This window comes from Physeter macrocephalus, chromosome 16, assembly GCF_002837175.3.
Source record: "Physeter macrocephalus isolate SW-GA chromosome 16, ASM283717v5, whole genome shotgun sequence".
Taxonomy (NCBI): domain Eukaryota; kingdom Metazoa; phylum Chordata; class Mammalia; order Artiodactyla; family Physeteridae; genus Physeter; species Physeter macrocephalus.
Genome location: NC_041229.1, coordinates 20,648,111 through 20,670,440, shown reverse-complemented (window position 1 = coordinate 20,670,440; position 22,330 = coordinate 20,648,111). Strand labels below are relative to the sequence as shown.

The window sequence follows — 22,330 nt, the reverse complement described above, 5'->3', positions numbered from 1 at the left end:
TTCAGTTACCACCGAGTGTAAACATGATGTCCATATCTTTGATTTGCATTTGGAGTTCTCGTGAAGTATTAAAAAATGAAAATAGGCAATTGGAAACTGTATATTACAGCATCTCAAAGTTCTTTTGATTTCCCTGAAACTTTGGTAAACACATCGGAGACTTCTCTTCTGCACCAAAAGGGATATTGCTGCCACCTCAGTCTGTTTGAACCCCCTCCTTCTGGTTATCAGTGGTCTCTGGCAATTCCTTTCTCCTCTCTGGGCCTCAGGGTCCTTGTCAATAAAAGTACAGTTTGATTCCTCTCATTTCAGTATTCAATTTTAATACTCAAACTTTAAAAAGTTTATCCCATCCCCTTATCTTCTTTATTATTCATATTTCAAATGTTCACATCTCACTGGTGTGAGATTTGAAGTAGATCTGAATCTCTGAGAACTAGCTCATATTCAAGCTGCAGCATCCTTGAGCTGAAGTTTCAGATCACTCTGTCATCTGGGAATCTTCAGCACTTAGGTTCACAGAATTTTCTCATCTAAGGCACAGGCAGCATAGCATGATGAAGAGTATGGGCTCTGGATCAAGATGACCTGAATGCACTACCCAGCTCTGCCATTTGTCAACTGTATGATAACTGTTGCAGTACTTTAATCTTGGTGTCAGAGGAAGATAATAATACGTGCATTGCAGGGTTAGATTTAATATGTCAAGAGCTTTGCACATGGTATGTGTTCAATCAATGCTAGTGCTATTAAATACTGCAATGAAGGAACATTAGAATTCAAGTGATGTAAGAAATTCACTGAGCTGAAGAAATGTACAGTCCAGCTGTGGGAGAAAGAACTATACATGAAATAAGTGATTAAATATTAAAAGATGGCTTTGGTTTCCAAGTGCCAAACGCATAATAGTGACCATCAGTGAATAAGATGGAGGTTGAAAGGGGGAGAGCAAGGCGTGGACAGGGTAGATGGAAGAAGACTTCTTGGAGGAGGGTGAGCCTTGAGCTAAGTTTGGAAGGAAGATGATAACTCAGATGAGTAGTGAGGAGGGGTAGAGTCCAAACAGAACACGAGGAGGGGGTGACGGTCCAGAGGGAGAGGAGAGACTCTGTCTGTGATGAGCAGTAGGTTGACCCACTTGGTCTATAGGGTGGAGAAGTGAAGAGAAAGTCAGGAGGCCTGGCCTGGTACATGACTTTCAAAAGTTAGTTCTAGTCTTGCCTGCTGAGGTCTCCCAGACACTCCCCTCCATGCCCAGAGTCTCCGGCATATTTTTCTGCTAAAATACTTATTACGTTGCACGATAATTGCTTGTTTTATTAAATCTCTCCCCCAACTGGCTAATGTCTTGCTATTCCCGTTTTTTTCCTTTTGGAGCCTCCAGCCCAAGAGAAACAGCAGTGGGGTAGAACTGTTAAGAGTTTGTGTTTTGGAGTCTGACAAACTGAGGACCTGACTCTATTGTGTGAAGGTGATCGAAGTTCTCTGGACTTCTGTTTCATTCTATGTAAATGGAGAGAGTGATACCCACCACAGACATGTCATGAAAATTAAATTAGATAAGGTATAAAAAGCCCCTGGTACGGCTGGTACATGGCACATTGTAAGTGCTCAGCAAATGGCAGTTTTTATGGTTTTGCTAGTACCTGGAGTGTGGTAGCATTTGATAAATGTTACTTATGGTGCAAGTGTGCTGCACAAAGGCAGACACCCACAGTTGGTGGTAAGCTCCAAACAGCAGCCTTGGAAATTAGATACTTTGTCTTCATTACTAAAAATTCTAATAGAGTATAAATAAATCGACCCGGAGAAAGGCCACTGGGTAACTTTTGTAGGTTCGAAAAATTGATTCTATGAGCCAGTGAAACAACAAAATAGTGGAAGCGACAGTTAGCAACCTTGTTTTTATTCTGACTCAGCAAAATACCACCCTCCTCCATTCTGCGGGTTGAGATGGCTAGAGTTGAAGCTCCAACTTGGTGCATTTCATTAAAATAGATTCAACTGCTCCCATCCTGCAGTTCTAAATCTCCAAATATGTAACGAGTCTTGGATAACAAACCAAGTATTATAGTTACCCATTGTGGATGACTGTTTTATGAAAACACCAACTTCAAACGGCAGGAAGAAGGAAATAAAAGTCTTAACATTTTGATCAGGATTTGCTCTCAATTTACTGACCTAACAAGTTACTTTTTTAAGCCTACATTTCCTCAATTACAAAGGATCATATAATCGTATGAATGGTATGGGTGGGAGGGGACCAGTACTCACTGTGTTTTTGATGTGTCCCCCTTATCCCCACTGGGTACAGCTGCTTATCTTTCTGCTTTGCTAGATTTTCTCAACCCCAAAACATGTTCTACCCTACCCGCGACCTGAGGGATCTACCCAAAGCTAAGCTGTATCCCTTATTTATTCTGAAAAAGATAAATCATCTTTCCTCTAGTTTGACAAGAGTTTGCAAATTGAGTTTGCAAGGGAAATAGGCAACGGAAAAATCACATAAAGCACAAGAACAATTACGTGGAGTGCAAATATTCTACACTAATATCTGGTCAAATATTGGCATGGGTAGGACAGTTGCGGTGACTTCTGGGCCCGAGTTCCCTTCCATCACTGCAATTTTCTCTGGGGTAAATAAGAATTCTTAATGATAATAGCTATCATTTACTGCTAGGCTCTGAAATAGAAACTTTACACATATTTTCATTTATCCATTTTAAAGTAAATTTCACTTATCAACAAGGAGCACAATAGCCTTAAGAGGGTGACACTCATACCTATTTTTCAGATGACAAAACAAAGAATCATGTAGGAATCAATGGAGCTTAGATTTGGACCCAGGTCTTTATTTTACCCAAAGTAGTATTGCCTTCTTAAGTTTACATTTATGGCCCAAGGAAGGGCTATCTTAGGAATAACCACTTTGCTTCGGGTTCTCTGCTCAGTGCTGAGCTCACCCTTCACACTCCATACCTTCTGTTGGCCCCATCGTGCTTTTGCCCCCTCTCAACCCTATGTCCTCATCCCTGTCTGTCTCTGCAGCAATTCTGTAGACTGCTCAGATGATGCCACACCCAGCCCAGACCAGAGCCAGGACCTTCCTCTCCTCTGATACCCAGACATCTTAGAAGAAACTGGACATAGAAGTTCTCAATTTCCTTCTAGAACCTATCTCTAGCTCTGTCCCAGAACCTGCTTCCAGAGTGTAGTTTCCCTCTGCCATTCCCCACCACTCCGGGACCCCTGTTCTCCTGAGCTTTGCATGGCACCTAGCCCTCCCTGTAAAAGAGGAAACCATTTCCAGAGCCAGAGTCCAAGCACACCACACTGATCTCGCAGAAACCTCTCTGCTGCTCTGCTTGAGCTCTCTAGGGTCTGCCTCGGCCAACGCATTATACTCTGACCTCTTCTTCTTGCCTGAATCTTATAGCCCTGCTCTGCTTGTTGCTGAGGTGTGATTTCTTTTCTGAAGGTTGCCGAGTTGACCTGAGAGGCTGGGATCACATGGCTTGCTCCTGGGATAGGATGTAATATGTCACTTCTCCCACTCGAGGAGGAGGAGACCATCTCAACTCCCTTCTGAAGGCTGGAAAAGATCCCCGAGCCCAGAGAAAGGCAGAGCTGACCAGTTCAGTTGACTCTCTGCCGATCCACCTCTTAGGTGCTCTCTCAACCTACGTGGAGTCCAGCACTCTCTCACAGTTGCACACACTAAAGAATCATATGCATACTCTGAATAAATATAATAACCACTAAGGAAAGCGGAGGGCAGTTTCCTTCCACTCTTACCTTCTTATAAACAAATGGAAAAAGATGGAGAGAGAAGGACCACCAATAGTCTCATTTCCTGGGCAGTTTTTAGAATTCCATGCTAAAGACAGATGGAAGCCTTTACTAACATCAAAATCTCATTTTAATCAAGATGGAACCCCCAAAGCCTCCTAAAACTTGGACAGTTTATATACTGTGCTACTTCTCTTTGATATTCTAATGGTGGTGCTACATAACAATGAAAAGCCTCAAAGAAAGAAAGAGGCAGAATGTAAATAAGCCCACGCACTGATTATCCATGCTTTAAATTTAGGCAGTTGGCCATATATAAATTCAAAGAAGAAATCACAGCCGTTGCAGCCCTCACTGTACTCGCCAAGTGTAAAAGCAGAGCACGCGTATGTTCTGTTTACTCCATCGTCAGAGGCATCGCAAGCTCTGAAGGCACAGGAGTGCAAATTATGTGTACTACTGCTATTACAAGAAACCCTCATGCTCTTCTACTCTTTCTAAAAATTTACCATCAAAGTTATTTTTCATCTCTTCCACTTTCAGAAAAGAACCCTTCCTACAATGCGTTCTGGCTTTGCTAAGAATTGCGTGCTTGCCTGGGCACAGCAAATGGTCATCAGATGGCCCAATGTGTATCTTTCTGCTTTGCTAATGTTTTAGTTTTCTTATATACATATTTTTTATATTTTAGAAGTACGTATGCTCTTTGAGTTTATCAAATTCTTAGGAAAACTCTAATTTTTCCTTAATGAGTACATCTCGCTTGCCCTTGCTACTTTTTTCTGAATTGCCAGCAGGAGGATCCATTCATTTGTAATGTTTGCACAGTTATTGATAAATGGAATCAGTGTCTACCCTGGGAGTGTCCCCCCAAACCTTTCACTCACTCTCATGACACAGTGCTTTGCATATTGCTTGTTCACGTTGCCAACTAACCCCCTGCCTGGGCCCTGAAAGAATTTAAAAAGAAAAAAAAAAACATTTTCTGAGTAGGCAATGCCTTGTAAACTCCAAATGCCAATGTTTTAACACATAAGTACGTATTATATCCCTGGCATTCATTTGAATGGATGTTTTATCTAAAGCTTTCAAAATGGCCCATTGTCTGACTTTAATTAGCCCAGGGTGCCACCTGTTTGGAGAACTGAACCGCATTTCCAGGGCTGTCCATGTTCTCCACCCAACCACCTGCTCCTTCACAATTGCAGAAATTTAAAAATAATAATAATAATAAAGGCAAACCTTCTGCAAGCACCTTATTTTTTCAGCTGTCTTATTGATCCCGTAGGGTTTTTTTTAATATCTTGAAATCTAAAACATTTCCTGGTGGTGAATCCTTTCACACAGCTTGCAAAAATAATCAGATTTTGCAGTGAAACAGCCATGGCGGGTCCATCTGGCAGAACTGAAGTTCTGCAGATTCTGCTCTGGCCAAAGTGTACAGTACCATTTATTAATGTGCATCCCAGTAGCTCCTGTTGTTCTAACTTAGCTACATAAATACAAATAGCATTCCAAAGACGCACCAAGACCCAGGGGTTAAAAAAAAAAAAAAGTGTTTCATTTTGTAACTCAAGCAACAGAAATCACTTTCCCACAAAAGGCAGCCTGGACATAATTTTGTGCCAAGCAGGAGAGTTTTAACAGTAAAATTTCAAGAAACTGTCAGAAATCTGGAATTCTGTAAACAGTGTTGCTTTCCAAAGGGCATAAAATAGTTCATATACCAGAAATGCAAGACACTTGGAATCACAGGTGTTTTTTTTTAAATTTGAGATTTACAATAAAGATATAAGGCTTAAATTCTATTTTTAAATTTTTATTAACTGGTTGTTTTGATTACAAAAGTAACACATGGTAAAATTTCAAACATAATAAAACAATATAAAATAAAAAATAGAAGTCTACTGACCTTCCCTGCCTACCAATCCCCTCGTTCTGCTTCCCAGGGTCATCATACTGAGTTTTATGTGCAATCTTCCAGAATTTCTCTATGACATTTTATTAGAAAGAAATTAAGCTGTTGCACCAAGTTAATGAACATAAAATCTTAGATATTTACATGTACTATTACAAAAATGCATAAAATAATGTTCTCATGGTGAATTCCTGTCCCCCAAGAGAGAATTTAAACAGACCTTTTTTAGTCTTCATTTTGCTTCTATACATTTGAAGGCACTAAGCAAAGCACTTCATCCTTTCATGTCTCCATCTATGTCAATTACATATCCCCTACTGCCACCTGAAGTGGTGATATTGCAAACAAGGTGCACAAATACAACTCTTCCTTTGTGAGATAAATCCCCTATAATCTAGGCTTTATAGATGCAAGGTAAACGTTTTTAAGGATATATGTTTCAATATTCCTTCCTCACAAATTCTTATAGGCTTTAGGATTGGACCTACACAATGCCCTATTAAATCACTTAAGGATGTAAAGTTTTTTCCTCTGTAAACAGGGCAGTATGAGGGAGACATGTCAGGCCCCTCTTTACACATGGGTATCAGTGGGGAGGATGGGGATAAAGAAGAAAAGAGAGAAAGAGCCCTGGGAATTGGTACAACTGGGACAGGTGGCCAGCAGCCCTTAGCACCCACAGGGAGAGTATCAGCTCTCGCCAGGCTCTAACACAAAGCCAAATAGAGGTAGATATAAATGTCCCCTGCTGGCCTCCCGAAACCCCGCCCTACTGAGAGCCCCTCAGACCTGTATCACTGGATCTGTTCAGCTGCAATAGCCCATTCACTCACCCCACCAACCATTTCTGACCTATCATTTTCAGACCCAGATTAAATTTCCTAGAATGCCACTTTCAGCACATCTACACTGCTAAGAACCATCTAAAGGACCACTGCCTGCTACTGGACAAAGTCCAAGCTCCTCAGCCGGGCTCAAAAAAGCTTTTTATAACCTGGTTCCTGCTCCCTCCTCTAGCTTCTCCCCAGTTTCCCTGTCTGCACACTTCCTGCACACATTTCCTTGTCTCTGACATGCTGTCCACACATTTGAGCCTTTGCTTTGCTCGCCAGCAGCAAAGCCCCTTATCCTATCTGCTTACTGATTTCTTTTCATCCTTCAGAAGGGGATTCATATATCACCTACAGTACGATACGTTCAGTCATCCCTCAAGATAGCAACTCGCCTCCACCCCTACCCTCATGCTAACCCCAACCTCCTCCCCCTACCTGCAGTAAATCATGGTTAGAGTAGATCTAGTAGAATCCAGCCTATGCCACTCACTAGCTTTGTGACCTTGACAAGTCCTTATACTGTCTATTAGTTTCCAATCTGTAATCTAGAGGTAATAACTTAACTACAATGTATATCATTGGTTAATGACAAGGCTTTAATGAGATAATCCATGTGAATCTTTAGCATACTGCAGAGTATATAAAGCACACAAATGTTAGTTGTTACTAAAAATGATGAAACACATATGTAAAGTGCCTGATACAGAGTCTGGCATGAAGTAGGTATTCATAAAATGTTAGTCGTCTCAACCCTTATTTTTATTACTGCACCAATTACATATATATTTCTGCAACTCTCTTCTTTTTGAAACTGTGAGCTCCTTAGAATCCATGCCTTATTCCTCTTTGCATTTCTGGAAATTACCACAATCCTGATACATAGTAGGCACACAATATATATTTTTAAGATTTTTTTATCTGGACCATTTTTAATTTGAATTGAATTTGTTACAATATTGCTTCTGTTTTATGTTTTGGTTTTTTGGCCCCGAGGCATGTGGGATCTCAGCTCCCTGACCAGGGATCGAACCTGCACCCCCTGCATTGGAAGGCGAAGTCTTAACCACTGGACCGCCAGGGAAGTCCCCACAACATATTTTTATTTAATCAACTAAGTGAAACTTCTGCTCTGGGCAAACCAACTTGCTTGTTATTCCTTGAAGAAGAGCCATGTTTTTCCATGTCTGTGCTTGGTTCACAAAATTCCTTGCACCTGGGAGCTTCCTTTCTCCTCTGCATCATCTCATCTTTCAGTGCCAAATTCAAATCCTTAGCACATTGATTTGCCCCTTTTCTCACTTCCAGAGTATATAGAGCATGGACCATGCACCTGGAAACTAGGTACATACTGTTTTGTACCATGAGCTACTTTTTCCTGGGTATGTCTCTATCAGTTACTTATTGCTGCATAAGAGCCCACTGAACCTTAGTCATTTATAATAATGATTTATTATTTCTCACAATACTGTGGGTTGACTGTGTACTTCTGTGCACTCATGCAGTTGCATTCAACTGGAGGTCCAGCCTTGTTGGAAAGTCCAGGATGGCTCCTTTCATGTCCAGCAGTTGGTTCTAGCTGTCAGCAGAGTGCCTAGATTCGCTTCCACACACTCACTCACCCTCCAGGAAGCTAGACTGACTTTTTTTTTAATACATTGGGGTTTTTTTAAATTTTTTAAAATTTATTTTTTGGCTGTGTTGGGTCTTCGTTGCTGTGCTCAGGCTTTCTCTGGTTGCGGCGAGCAGGGGTTACTCCTCTTTGCAGTGTGAGGGCTTCTCATTGCGGTGGCTTCTCTCGTTGTGGGGCACGGGCTCTAGGCACACGGGCTTCAGTAGTTGCAGCACACGGGCTCAGTAGTTGCGACACATGGACCCTAGAGCACGTGGGCTTCAGTAGTTGTGGCTTGAGGGCTCTAGAGCGCAGGCTCAGTAGTTGTGGCACATGGGCTTAGTTGCTCCGCGGCATGTGGGATCTTCCCTGACCAGGGATCAAACCCGAGTCCCCTGCATTGGCAGGCGGATTCTTAACCACTGTGCCACAAGGGAAGTCCTAGAATGACTTTTTAAGAGGAAATTGTAAGGCAGAATTTCAAGCAAGCAAAGGTGAAAGCAGCAAATCCTCTTGAAGTCTAGACTGAAACTCACACAGAAGTCTAGACTCTGAAACTCACACAGCATCACTTCTGCCACATTCTGTTAGTCAAAGCAAGTCACAAAACCATCCCAGATTCAAGGGGTAGAGAGATAGACTAACTTATCGATGGGAAGAGAGTTGCAAAGTAATTCTGGCCATATTTAATCCACCACAAATGGCTTGTGTCCCTAAGTAGATACTAATCTAAGCCCTTGTTGCATTTTTTCTAGCACCTGAAACCTTCAACATTGTGCCTAGCTTATCAGAGGTGCCCAGTAAGTATCTCTGGTTTGATGGAAGGGCTAGTGCACAGAACCTACTGGTTAAAGGAGAATAAATTTGAGAGTCAGAGACTTTGGGTTTAAATCCTAGTTCTGTAATTTACTAAATAGACAATTTGGGACACATTACTTAACTTCTCTGATGTTTGGTTTCCTCTTTTGTAAACTTGAGATGATAATATCTACTTTATAATAGGATAACATCATATAAAGCATCTGGCACATGGTAGATGCTTAAAACTGTAGTTCCTATTCATTATGGAGTGTTTTTCTTATTTATGATTAAATTGCTATGTATCAGTAACTCAGATAACTGGTCCATAAATCAAAACCTCTTTCAAACTTTGCAAAACTAGTAAGATTTATTAGAACAAGTATGGTATAGTTTAGTCACTGTATAAGATTTCACACCAATCAGAATGCCCCAGTTCTACTACATACTTGTCACATTAACTAAGGCATCTAATTCTCTATGCCCATTTCCTTCTGGAGGAAGAAGGTATTCCATCCTAACACAGGTGTCCATTTAAAAGCTAACGGCATTATATCTGGCATTAACTTTATATTCATTTCAAAGTTGGAAGAAAATCATATGACTTATGGTGGGTCTCAAAACAGTTATTAAAAGATGGTTTTAAAATGTTCAGTATTCCATCAGTTCCACCTCTCTCCCAACCATAGACATGATGACAATGAAAAATTAAATATACTGTGAATTCCTTGAAGAAGGATCACAGCTATTCACAGTGGCTATGATTTTTATTTAAGCATTAACAGCAATATATTTAAGTTTAAAGAGACACTTTCAAGCTATGTAATCAGAATTTTTTAAATATACAGCAGTGTGAAAAAGCTTATGCTACTTGGAGCTCTCTTCCTTAGTACATTTCAAAATAGTCCTTCAACTAGGTTGGCATCTAAAAATATTATAGGGTCATAAAAATGACAATAAATGTACTGAACTCCTAATCTTATCACTTTACTACCGTGGTGACCTGTTGGTTCAAATTAACTCATTTTCATGGAGGGGCTTTTGGGGCAGCTGTGAGGCTGCTGTGTTAGCTACAGGAAGTTGCAGACTGGCAAATTTCATTCAAATGTAAACCTCTACATTTGGCTACCTGGCATTGCAGGATCCTGTTGTTTGCAGTATGCAAAATAAAAATTATATACCATCTCGGTCAAAATTTATGGGCTTTTCGATATTAATTTCAATATTACTTCTGGAGAATTAGTATGGTGAGATGCAACTGCGTGAATATAATATTTTTTTAAATAAATTTATTTATTTATTTTTGGCTGCGTTGGGTCTTCGTTGCTGTGCATGGGCCTCCTCTATTTGTGGCGAGCCGGGGTTACTCTTTGTAGCCTGCGTTGCGCAGGCTTCTCATTGCGGTGGCTTCTCTTTGTTGTGGATCACGGGCTCCAGGCGAGCGGGCGTCAGTAGTTGTGGCGCATGAGCTCAGTCGCTCCGCGGAACGTGGGACCCTCCCAGGGTCCAGGGTCCAGGGCTCAAACCCTCGTCCCCTGCGTTGGCAGGCGGAGTCCCAACCACTGCACCACCAGGGAAGTCCCAAATATAGTATCTTGAACAAGGTGAAAAGGAATGTGTTTTCCCTTCACGTGAGCAATGATAACTAGTGCGTATGCCGAAGGTTCATGTTTTAAGCTGTTCTTTCTCAACCTATAAATCTGGGACACCAGCTCTAAAATCTATCCAGTGAAATCCTTCCCAGTCCCAACATAAGCCCTTTAGATCTCGTCTATGTTCTGTGAGACAAAATGAAGTTGTGTGTTATCATTGCTTTTTATATTACTTATCCATCTAAATATTTCCCAGGCCACCATAGAGAGCACAGAACTAATTACAGCTATAAATAATTAAATGGAAATGTTTTATATCATGGTGGTGGGTCATAAGAGTTTGTTAAAGTGGTCAAAATTCATCAAATTGTATGCTTAAAATTTGTGAATTTTATTATATGTAAATTATACCTTAATAAAGCTGGCTTCCTCCCAAAAAATAGAATATCCACTGAAGGACTAAAGAGTGTGCGTGTGTATGTATATATACACACACACACACACGCATATATATAAGCAGGGTAGGTTTTTTGCTTTTTTTTTTTTGGCTGTGTTGAGTCTTTGCTGCTGTGCGTGAGCTTTCTCTAGTTGCGGTGAGCGGGGGCTACTCTTCATTGCGGTGCGCGGGCTTCTCATTGCAGTGGCTTCTCTTGTTGCGGAGCACAGGCTCTAGGCACGCGGGCTTCAGTAGTTGTGCCTTGCGGGCTCTAGAGCACAGGCTCAGTAGTTGTGGCGCACGGGCTTCGTTGCTCCACGGCATGTGGGATCTTCCCGGACCAGGGACCGAACCCGTATCCCCTGCATTGGCAGGTGGATTCTTAACCACTGCGCCACCAGGGAAGCTCCCCAGGGTAGTATTTACACACAGGGAAATACAAGTCCCACTAGTTCTTTGTGAACTTTTATATAATTATATGATCTCTCTGAATGTCCCTAAGTCTCCTTTATACTAATTTTTTTAAACTATGATGTTTTCCGACTTTTATTTTCAAGTTATGAAAGCTCTTGGAAGGCAGTATGCTGTGGTAGTTAAGAAACAGGCTTTGGAATCAGAAAGGTCCTTGTTTGATCCCACCCACCACCACTAAGAACAACCCTACCTGCAGGGGAACCCGAGTTATTCTCTCTGTTTCAATTTCCTCATCAAGAGGAAAATAGCATTACTTATCTTCTGGTGTGGTTGTGATAATTAAATGAGTTAGTAGATATAACACATTTGGTCATGTGCCTAATGGTGTGCTTATGAAATTACTACAAGTGCATGCTTATAAATTTTATTTATAATCTAAATCTCTGCTGGAAAATGTTGGCAGTCATAGAAAAATAAAAAGTTAAAAATAAAAGCTGCTGTGGTTAAAACAGGACAGTATCTACTTCTAGTTTTAATACTTAGGGATTTGACTCTGTTTCAGACAGTCAACAGTCTGGAGGTGGGGAGATTGTACCCAAAACAGAATAGAATCCTGCATAAAACAAATTTTGCTAATTTGTTGGGCTGGCTGGAAGTAAGGGAAATCACCAAAGCTAGGGGCTTTGGGGCAGGGGGTGTTGGGTTGAAGGTTAGCATGGAAGGTGGGGAAAATGTTTGAGCAGAAGTAAGGACACAGAATGATGAGAAGTTGATCACACCAAAAAGGCAGATTCCCCTAAGGAAAGACGTTCAAATTAGCCTGATACATGAAGACTGGTTCTTGAACTATTTTTGCCAAATTGGGGAGCTGAACCTGGGACAGGGAGCCTGGAAGGGAGCTGCCTCCCAAGAAATATAAACATAACTCTTCTGGAGAAGCACAACCTCAAGTTAGGAACCCAGATTTTCACAGATTAAGGTCAACCAGATATGAGTTTCAATCAAAGATCACCAAATGCACAAGGAAACAAGTCACTAAGAATGACAGTCAGCATAAACAATGACGTTAAATTCTCAGGACTTTCAGATATTAGAACTACCAAATACAAAATAAACAATAACATAATACATAATGAACACTCAACAAAAGACCAAGCAAAATTTTTTAAAAATCAATGGAACTTCTAGAAATGAAAAAATATCTAATCATTGATACAAAAAAAATTCAATGTTTGTGTTAAACAGTAAATTAGCTACAGTTGAAGAAGGAATTAGTGAACTGAGTGTAGAGCTGAAGAAATCTATCCCAAAATATAGAACATAGAATCATGGATATACAGGAAGTAACAAAACGTTAAGAATATATAGGGGATAAAAGTAAAAGATTTAACATACATCGAAGACCCAGAAGGAGAGAATACAGATAATACAGGCAAGGCAATATTTAAGGAGAGGATGGTTGAAACTTTTCTGAAAGACATGTATCCCCAGCCACATGAAGCACACCCTATACAAGCAGAATACATTTTAAAATTCTACCCAAAGGTAAAATGAGATGGACTTGAAAACCCATAAAGACAAAGGGAGTATATTTAAGAAGTAGTCAGAAAAGAAAGAAAGATTGTTACAAAGAATAAGTTTAAGGTTAATAGCAAACTTCTAAACAGCAATCATGGAAGCCACAAGACAGTGGAGTGCTATCTTTAAAGTGCTGACAAATAAATAACTGTAAAGTTACAATTATGAACCCCAAAATAGTATCTTTTAAGTACAGGGCAAAATAAATTATATTTTCAGATAAATAAAAAAACTGAAACAGTTTACCACCAACACCACCTACAGGGAAGGAATTTTCTAAAGGGTTATTTCAGAAGAAGGAAAATGGAATGTAGAAAAAATGTTTGGAGCACAGATAAGCAAAGAAAATGATAAACATGTAAGTAAATCTAATACAGATTTATTTGATAAAATGATGAAAATAATTATGAAGTCTAATTTGTGGAGGTTTAATATAAAAAGAAACAAGCTAAAATACAAGAAAATACATACTCGTGTAAATTAGGAGAGGAGCAATAAGAGTTAATGTCCTAAGGAGCTTGTCTGTCAGTGGGAGGTTTAAGATACTGTTTGTAGGGACTTCCCTGGTGGCTCAGTGGTTAAGAATCCACCTGCCAATGAGTGGGACACGGGTTTGATCTGGGAAGATCCCACATACCGCGAGCAACTAAGCCCATGCGCCCCAACTACTGAGCCTGCACTCCAGAGCCCATGAGCCACAACTACTGAGCCCGCGTGCTGCAACCACTGAAGCCTGCGTGCCTAGAGCCCGTGCTCCACAAAAAAAGAAGCCACCGCAATGAGAAGCTCGTGCACTGCAATGAAGAGTAGCCCCTGCTCTCCGCAACTAGAGGAAGCCTGCACACAGCAAGGAAAACACAATGCAGCCAAAAATAAATAAAATAAAATAAATAAATTTTTTTTAAAAAACTGTTTGTTGTCTTTGTTAAATACGCAGGTAAAATTTTATGACTAACCATAAAGAATGGAAATAGAGTGTTTACTTTCCATAGCAGGTAAAGGGCAAAAGTATGCAGGAGAAACAAACACAAGAGGCTTCTTTTCATCAAATAATAAATAAAATCAACTAGGCTAGTAATTATGAAAGCTTTGTAGAGTCTTCAGGTATTAAAGTTGGGTTGGGGTGGGGGGTACAGTGCTGGCAATTTCACAGTAATAATTAAAACTGGGCAGAAGAAGAAGAAGGGATATAAGAAGACTGTTGGTGGCATTGGTTGTGGTAGAAGATGCAGGGGCTGTGTTGGCAAAGACTGAGTTCTGTTCATGCCTCAAGCAGAGGCCAGGGCAGAGCCACAGCAGCTGATGAACCAGTGCATGGCTGACAGATGCCGATACTTCTGTCCATCAGGTTGGGCATGTGCACTGCGTCTCACAGAAGCCTTCCTCCTGGCCCCAGCCTTGACCAGAGCAGTTTAAGGGAGCAGGCAGGGAGGAAAAGAGGCAGGAGAGCAACAGGACATCTCCCCAGGCAGCACCCAGGACAGCTACCGCCCTGCCACACCCTGCTTACCCAGTGAAGGAGGCTGAGGCAGAAGCCAGAGGGAATGGGCCCTGGCACAGCCCTCGGAGGAAAGACCCAGACAGACAGAGCTGGAAATCAGAGGGAAACACTGGATATCATGGGCCCTGGCAACATGGGAAAATGTGCCCAAACACAAGTGCTTCTATAGTTAATCAGTAACTCCTTTCCTTCCCATATAAGAATCACAGTACCCTGAGCTACACCCATCTCTGACCCTGCATGCCCACGAGTTCCCTTCTGCCATTTGCCATTGTTAACGTATTAGGGAGTTTGAGATTAGCAGAGGCAAACTATTATATATACGATGGATAAACAACAAGGTCCTACTGTATAGCACAGGGAACTATATTCAATATCCTGTGATAAACTATAATGGAAAAGAATATAAAAAAATATATGCATAAATGAATCATTTTGCTGTACAGTACAAACTTACACAACATTGTAAATCAACTATATGTCAATAAATTAAATTTAACAAAAAAAGAAAGTGTTAACTTATTAAATAGGAAAACATGATTAGAGGAATATACCATAGATTTGAAGAGACATAAAAATACATCTGAGTGATAATAACTAATACTTATATCCTCCTTACTCTAAGCCAGGAACTATTCTAAGTGCTTGACACATAAAATCACATTTAATCTTCATGTGCCCAAGATCACACAGCTAACAAGAGGCAGAGCTGGGATTCAAACACACACTCTGGTTCCAGAGTCTTCACTCTCAAATACTGTGCTACTTCTGAACGGTTGGAGGACATTTTGCCTGAAGAAGAAACAATTCCAGTTTGGGGCTATGGATGGAATGTTTGTACCCCACCCCCATAATTCATATGTTAAAGCCCTCATCACTGGAAGCAACCTAAGTGTCCATCGACAGATGAATGGATAAAGAAGATGTGGCACATATATAGAATGGAATATTACTCAGCCATAAAAAGGAACAAAATTGAGTTATTTGTAGTGAGGTGGATGGACCTAGAGGCTGTCATACAGAGTGAAGTAAGGCAGAAAGAGAAAAACAAATACTGTATGCTAACACATATATATGGAATCTAAAAAAAAAAAAACCCTGATCCCCAGTGCGATGGTATTTGGAGATGGGACCTCCATCTCCAAATGACATTAGGTCATGAGGGCAAAGTCCTCATCAATGGGATTGATGCCCTTATAAGAAGAGACACATGGAAAAGCTGATCTCTCTTTGTGCCACATGAAGACACAGTGAGAAGACAACCATCTGCAAGCCAGGATGAGGGCCCCCAGAGAAACCGACCATACTTGCACCCTGATCTCAAACTTCCAGCCTCCAGAACTGGGAGAAATGTTTGTTGTTTAAGCCACCACGTCTATGGTATTTGTTATAGCAGCCCAGACTGATTAAGACAGTTGAGAAATGATGGGTTATCTTCAGATATTTGAAGAGCTATGTATGGAAGAAGGGTTTAACTTATTCTGTATGGACCAAGGAGATTAGAATTAAGGACATGACTCTTTTCAGCCTACTTTATCTCAGCTGGAGGTCCCCAAAGAAGAAATAGGCTTTCTCAGAGGGTGCTGAGTTCTCCACCACTAGAGGCTAAATGCACCCAGGACTGATAACATGGAGAGGATTTCAGCCTTGAGTGGTAGTTGAATGAGACTCTCTGTAAAATCTCTTCCAACTCTTGAGAGTCTGTAGGATTATTAGGGTCAAGACTAAGTGTTCAAATCCGAAGAACTAGATGTTGAGGACTCACCTTTTACAACAGCAACATTTTTCCTGGGCACCTTGGAGCCAGAGCTTGCATTTGTATATCTTAAGACTCTACACACCTGGATACTCTTCCTTCAGCACTCAGCTTAAGCATCACCTCCTCCAGGATATGTCCCCCATCCCATCCCTAATACTGGCTTAGGTGTCCACCTCAGCCCACCTTACTTCTACAATGCCACTTCTCACACTACACTGAATTATCTGTTTCATCATCAATCACTCCCTGTATTAGTGTCCTAGGGCTACAGTAACAAATCACCACAAATGGGATGCCTTAAAACAATAAAAATTTACCGTCTCACAAATCTGGAGACTAGAAGTCCAAAATCAAGTTGTCGGGGGGCCAGGCTCCCTCAAAAGGCTTTAGGAGAGCATCCTTCTTTGCCTCTTCCTAGCTTCTGGTGATTGCTGGCAAACCTTAGTGTTCCTTAGCTTGAAGTTGTAGCTCTCAGATTTCTGTCTCTTTCTTCAGACTGCCTTCTCCCCTCTGTGTGTGTGTCTTTGCGTGTCTCTCTCCTCTTCTTATAAGGACAACAATCATATTGGATTTAGGGCCCACAATCCTCCAGGACGAACTCATTTTAATTTAACTAGTTTCATCTTCAAACCGTCTATTTCCAAATAAGTTCACATTCACAGGTTCTGGTAATTAGGACTTCAATATATCTTTTCAGGGGACATAATTCAACCGACAACAACCCTCAACCTCCTATGCTCACTAAACTGCGGGATCTTTGACGCCTATTTTTATTCCACATATTTTTATTGTGTCTATGATGAATCACACTCTGTTCCGGACACTGAGAACAAGTCACAGTCAAGGTCTCTACCCTTAGTGACGTTTCCATTCTACATGGAGGCAGACAGCTTAAAAAGTGGCCATTCAATGTTAAAACCAAATACAAACATATTTGTGTGTGCATGTATGTATTTATATAAATCTTTGATACATATTTGATGAAGGATATTAACACAACCAGTTAAAAAAAGGGATAAATTATTTCATCTAGACTGTGCTTTTTAGCAAGCTTATCAGAATCTAAAACTTTGGTTTCTCTCTGTCCCTTGTTTGTTTTCTGGTATTGTGTTCTTAACTCTCATTTGACACCCCTCTAAGCTAACCTCTCCTAAAATGTTTCTTAGTAGCAGAAAATAAACCTCGTAAAATGTATTCCTAAACTTTTTTTAAGTTCACACTTGCAACTAAAGAAGAAAACACTTGTGCCCCCTCTGTCTTCCAGGGCAGTGTCACTTCGGCTCAGTCTCCGTTTGGCCCAATGCCAGGTGAGTATTGCAGTTCAAGGGGCAATTCCTTCCCTTTTGAGCTAAATCAGGCATTTAGGCCTCCATACTTTCATAGCTGCCTTACAGCACTTTCAAAATTTTTCAGCTTTAAAACATTTATTTTTAAAATGTAAAATCAGGGAAGGCAGACCTCATTCAGTCATTCCTGAATTTGGAACGCATTCTGTCCAGCATAAGCTTATTGGGCAAAAGCAATAGCAATTAAGCCCTTGATGCAGTTTTAAAATGTTTAAGATTCTGGCACTGTGGTCTGATAGATTATGCACTTGCTTCAGAACAGAAAGAGAGAGACCTGAGGGCAGGTGGAATAACAATTATTTACTGGTGTTTTCTATATGCCAGGCACTTAGTTAAGCATCTTACATTCATTTTAATACATATGTCTCATTAAGTACTCCTGTTGGGATGGAATAGGAGCATTTGTAATAATAATTTGGGGCACTCTCATATGTGTGTGTATACACACGTAGACACACACACACACACACACACACACACACACACACACAAACGCATATTCCTTCCAGATCCCAAACTCAGAAGGGCATACGGTTTCTCACTAATTTTGGTAATCTTCAGAGCTGGAAAAGGGAAAGGGATAAGAGCAGGAGACGATCCCACATATCTGAATGTCTCTATGCTGTGTTTCCCAATCATATTTATTGTCGCTGGAATCTGGTTGTATCTGCTCCATTCTACAGAAGAAAATTTCTGCAGCCTCTGTTATCATCTAGAATTATTCTTCCTCTTTTTAGGGAGAAAAATACATGGTTAAATAGCAAAGGGTTTTTTTCTCTGTGTTTTTTTATTTGGAAATTGGAAATACAGACATGAGATCCTGGAAGCCTTGTTTACTTATTCTTCATTCTGTTCTCAACCTTAACCACTACTGTGGATATAAATTCCTGGCATGAAACAAAACCTTATATATTGATATTAATTTTCACTTGCACAGATGTTTTTTTCTGGAGAATTATGCTTATGATGAAACCTCTAACAGCAGCTCTCAAATTCATGAGCAGATTAGAAGTTTGGGGCTATAGAATTTAAGATGAAAGTGGAGTGAGTGGAATTGTGCTTTAAGTTTCTACAGGGAATTTTGATTTCCTCTGAATGAATAAATAAATTCACATATAATTGTTGAACACAGTATTATACGACTGGGTTTACAGAAAATGTGTAGGGCATAAGCTCTGCCCCCATGGAGCTTGCAGGTCAATTGGAAAGAGGGCTGTAACTCAGGTGAGAGGGTATCGAGCATAATATGAAGTGCCACAACAGGTGGCAGGGGCCAAAGTGCTGTGTCTGGAGAGTCATGTACAACTGAGTCAGGGTAATAAGAAGGAGGATCTTGATGAGTCTCTCTTCTCTCCCTGTGGAAGAGTGGGCAGGGTGAGCAGGGACAAAGCTCAGAAGCAGTCCACTGTGGTTGGGGAAGGTGAGAAAGACAAGCACCCGCATTGTCCTCCCAGCTCAGCCTCTTTGTGACCTGAGGGAGTAGGTCTTAGGTAATTGGATCACACCCACCACCAGCTGGAAAAAAAAAATCAGTTTTACAGCCCTTGAGTCTGTGCTCCTGAGCATGTTCTAAGTGATGAAGGGTTTCCTGCTACAACTGAGCTACGAGATCAGAAAGTCTTTAGCAAACACATCTCTTCTCCTCTGGGACTATTTCACTGGCCTTATCTTAAATGAGATTCTTCTCAGTTTCAGCCTCTCCAGGTTTCCACCAAGGGGAGCTTTCTGTGCCAGGCATTCCTTTCTCACGCTTGCAGTGCCCAGGTGAGCTGAGAGACTCAACGTGGCCACGAGAGGGCAGCAAATAACACCAGACTCATCAAAGCCAGAAAACATTTTTTGTGGTCCTCTAACTTTGCTTCACAGAAGCAAAGCAAGCAGCCGTTTCTGGTGCCTAATAGGTGCAAGTCACGGCCTGTGTACAAAAAAATTAGAAGAAGAGTACAGCCTGCCTCTGATTTGGGGCGGGGTTATTGTCTCACCTTATCTAGAGATGCTGAGCTTCACATAACATGCCCCAGAAGCAGCCTCTTGTAAACGGTCCTGTATCTATGGGGACAGAGCTCAGAAGCTGTGAAAAAGATACTTCATTTGATGAAATGTAAATGCCAAGGGCTTCTTATTCTATCTCCTTAAGCCCAAAGAGATAGAATAAGCACAGCGCCTAGCACAGCACCTGGCACGTTGAAGGTGCACAAGAAGTGAGAGACAGTGAACAGTTATTCCTCCATCTAAAGTGAACGTATCCCCAAAGGCAGAGCGAACTTTAAATGTATGAATTAAAAAAAGAGGTAATGTTAAAAGAGGTAATACTGCTATATTTAATGCCTTTCGAGACATTTATGTATTTAAATGTTGGCCTTGGCGTCAGGCCTGCGTTGGAAATACAATTTCACACGTGGAGACACCTGGCTTTAACAGAGATGCCTTGACTTCCTCCGAGGAAACTTTTGCCCGTTTGTTTTCCCCTTGGCAACAGGCTCACCGGTGATGTCAGGTTACTATGGTGTCAGGAGATCCCTCCTATCCGACTGGGACTTCCACAACAGTAAGCAGTTCGCAAACGATGCCTGCACCCGAACTGTGGCGAAGGACTTTGCCTGCGAGTCCTCGGCAGGGCAGGGCCACCCGGCCCACCTGGACTCCTACTTCCCGGAGCTCTACGGGCACCACCGCCCCACGGCCCTGGCCCCCAACAGCAGCGGCTCCCTGTTCAGCGCCTCACCCCTGCCACAGCTCCTGCCGCCGCCCTTCCCCAGCGAGCCCGCACACTTCGTGCTGGTGAGTATGCAGAGGCTTAGTTTAGGAGGTCATTAACGTCGGGGCCCTGGCCAGCCCATGTGCTTAGCAACCAGGTCTGCTCGCCCTGGAGACCCCCGGGAGGCTGCTCTGCGCCGCCCCGGGAGATGCCAGGATCCACGCCCAGGGAGCCCTCCTCAAAGATCCGTGCCAGCCACGCGGCAGGAAGCTCTATCCAGGGATTTGGGCGGGGACAACTGATAAAACAGGATATATATCCTTTTGTTAATACTCTACCGATTGTGCCAGATGTTTCCCCGTTATTCCTCCCGTGCATAAGGAAGGAGCACTGAAGTTACCTCGCAGACAGCGAGGCTGTCAGCCAGGGCAGGTGCGTCAGGACTCCTCTCGCCCTCCCCCTCCCTGCCTCCCCTCTCCCACGATATTTCTACCCTCTAGAACCTTGTTCTCTTGCAGTCCTTCCAGAGATGAGTTCATAAAGAAGAATACTAGTAACTTTCTTTTACTGTAAAGTCCTCAGCCACAAAGGCATGAATCTCTGGAGATGGAATTTTAGACAAAACAGGCTGTGGGAGAGTAGGAATTAACATTATTGAGTATCTACTACAGCCAGGAACTTTTGTGTGCACGTGTTCATTTAATACTTGCAACAACTCAGGGTATAGTTATTAAAGCCCCATCTTACAGATGCACAAAGTGAAGTACTCAGAATCAGGAAGGTAGTAAGTGGCCCAGCCATGAATCGAAGCCAAATCTTTCAGGCTCCAAGCCTATGAGGCTCTACCCCCTTGCTCACTGAGGGCAGGTAGCCTTCCTAGCCCACTCAGAAGCCCACTGTGTAGCTTTGGGTCTACTTCTTCCAGGAGTAAATGATGAAACGCTGTCAAATGTTCATTTTATTATCTTTCCCCCCACTGGGGAAAGGACTCTCTCTCTCTGCACACACACACACACACACACACACACACACACACACACACACAAACAATCTAATTCTAGAGTAAGAAAGAAACTAAAACTCTCACTGCCAGTGTCAAACACCAGAGTGGAGAGCTGCCTGCTAAGGAGGCTTTGGACAGCAGAGGAAGGACACCTAGTCTGCTTTGGAAGACATGGGCCAGCAGCACCCTGTGTTGGGAAGGAAATCTGCCCACATCAGACAATCACCTAATGACTAACCCCAGTGACCTTTCCATCCTCCTCAGAGGGACTCGTGGGAGCAGACGGTGCCCGAAGGCCTCAGCCAGCCAGACCCCGTGCCGGCCGATGCCCTGCAGAGCTTGGCGCCCAGCACAGGCTGCCTCTCCCAGCTAGAGTCGGGGAGCACTGCCCAGCACAGGAGCTCGAGTTGGGGCGCCCCCCTAGCGGGGGTTCAGTCCTACTCTCTGCACACACTGGAGGATCTGTACCACATGCAGGGGTACCCAACCCCAACCCCCTACCCCTTCACCTCTTTCATGACAATGTCCAATGACCCACCAACCAAGGTGGGGCCCTTCTCCCCGGACGAGGGGGCAGACACCTCTGTCCTCCAGGACCCTTCTCCGTGGACCAAAGAAGATGGGAGCCTGGCATGGGGGGCATATGAGTGCCGCCGAGTTTATTGAGCATGCCAGAGGACTTCTGTGCTTTTCTTTAAGTCAGTGTCTGTATTCACCGACTGTTGTGGTGTGGCAGCTCTTTCAGAACTGGATTTTCACGATAAGCCATCGTGCCACCCTTTGTTAATGGACGATGATGGCATTTATTTGTGATCCTCCCACTATAACCCCACTGAAACACACCACAATGTGAATTCAGTGTGTCAGGGACCATATTCTAGTTAGACAGCCTGACAGTGGGGTCTCTGGGGGAATCTAGTAACCCATTATGTTCTGAATCTTTTGTTATCTTTGAAGTATCATTTTTAGCACGGATAGTTTTTTCTTAAATTACATTAAAAACTTCATGCAGATCATAAAACATACTGATTTCCCTGTCCAGTTTTTCTTAGTTAT

The 22,330-nt window shown here is 42.1% G+C and overlaps 1 protein-coding gene across 1 annotated transcript in view; it reads left to right on the top strand.

Annotated features, from left to right (window-relative positions):
* POU2AF2 (POU class 2 homeobox associating factor 2) overlaps positions 1-21,940 on the top strand; it is a 35,268-nt gene extending 13,328 nt beyond the window's left edge. Inside the window, exons 3-5 of the mRNA XM_028501218.1 lie at positions 17,492-17,534; positions 20,053-20,354; positions 21,539-21,940. Of these exons, the coding sequence (XP_028357019.1) occupies positions 17,492-17,534; positions 20,053-20,354; positions 21,539-21,940 (747 nt within the window). The remainder of the gene's footprint in view (positions 1-17,491; positions 17,535-20,052; positions 20,355-21,538) is intronic.
* Positions 21,941-22,330: the final 390 nt, after the last annotated feature.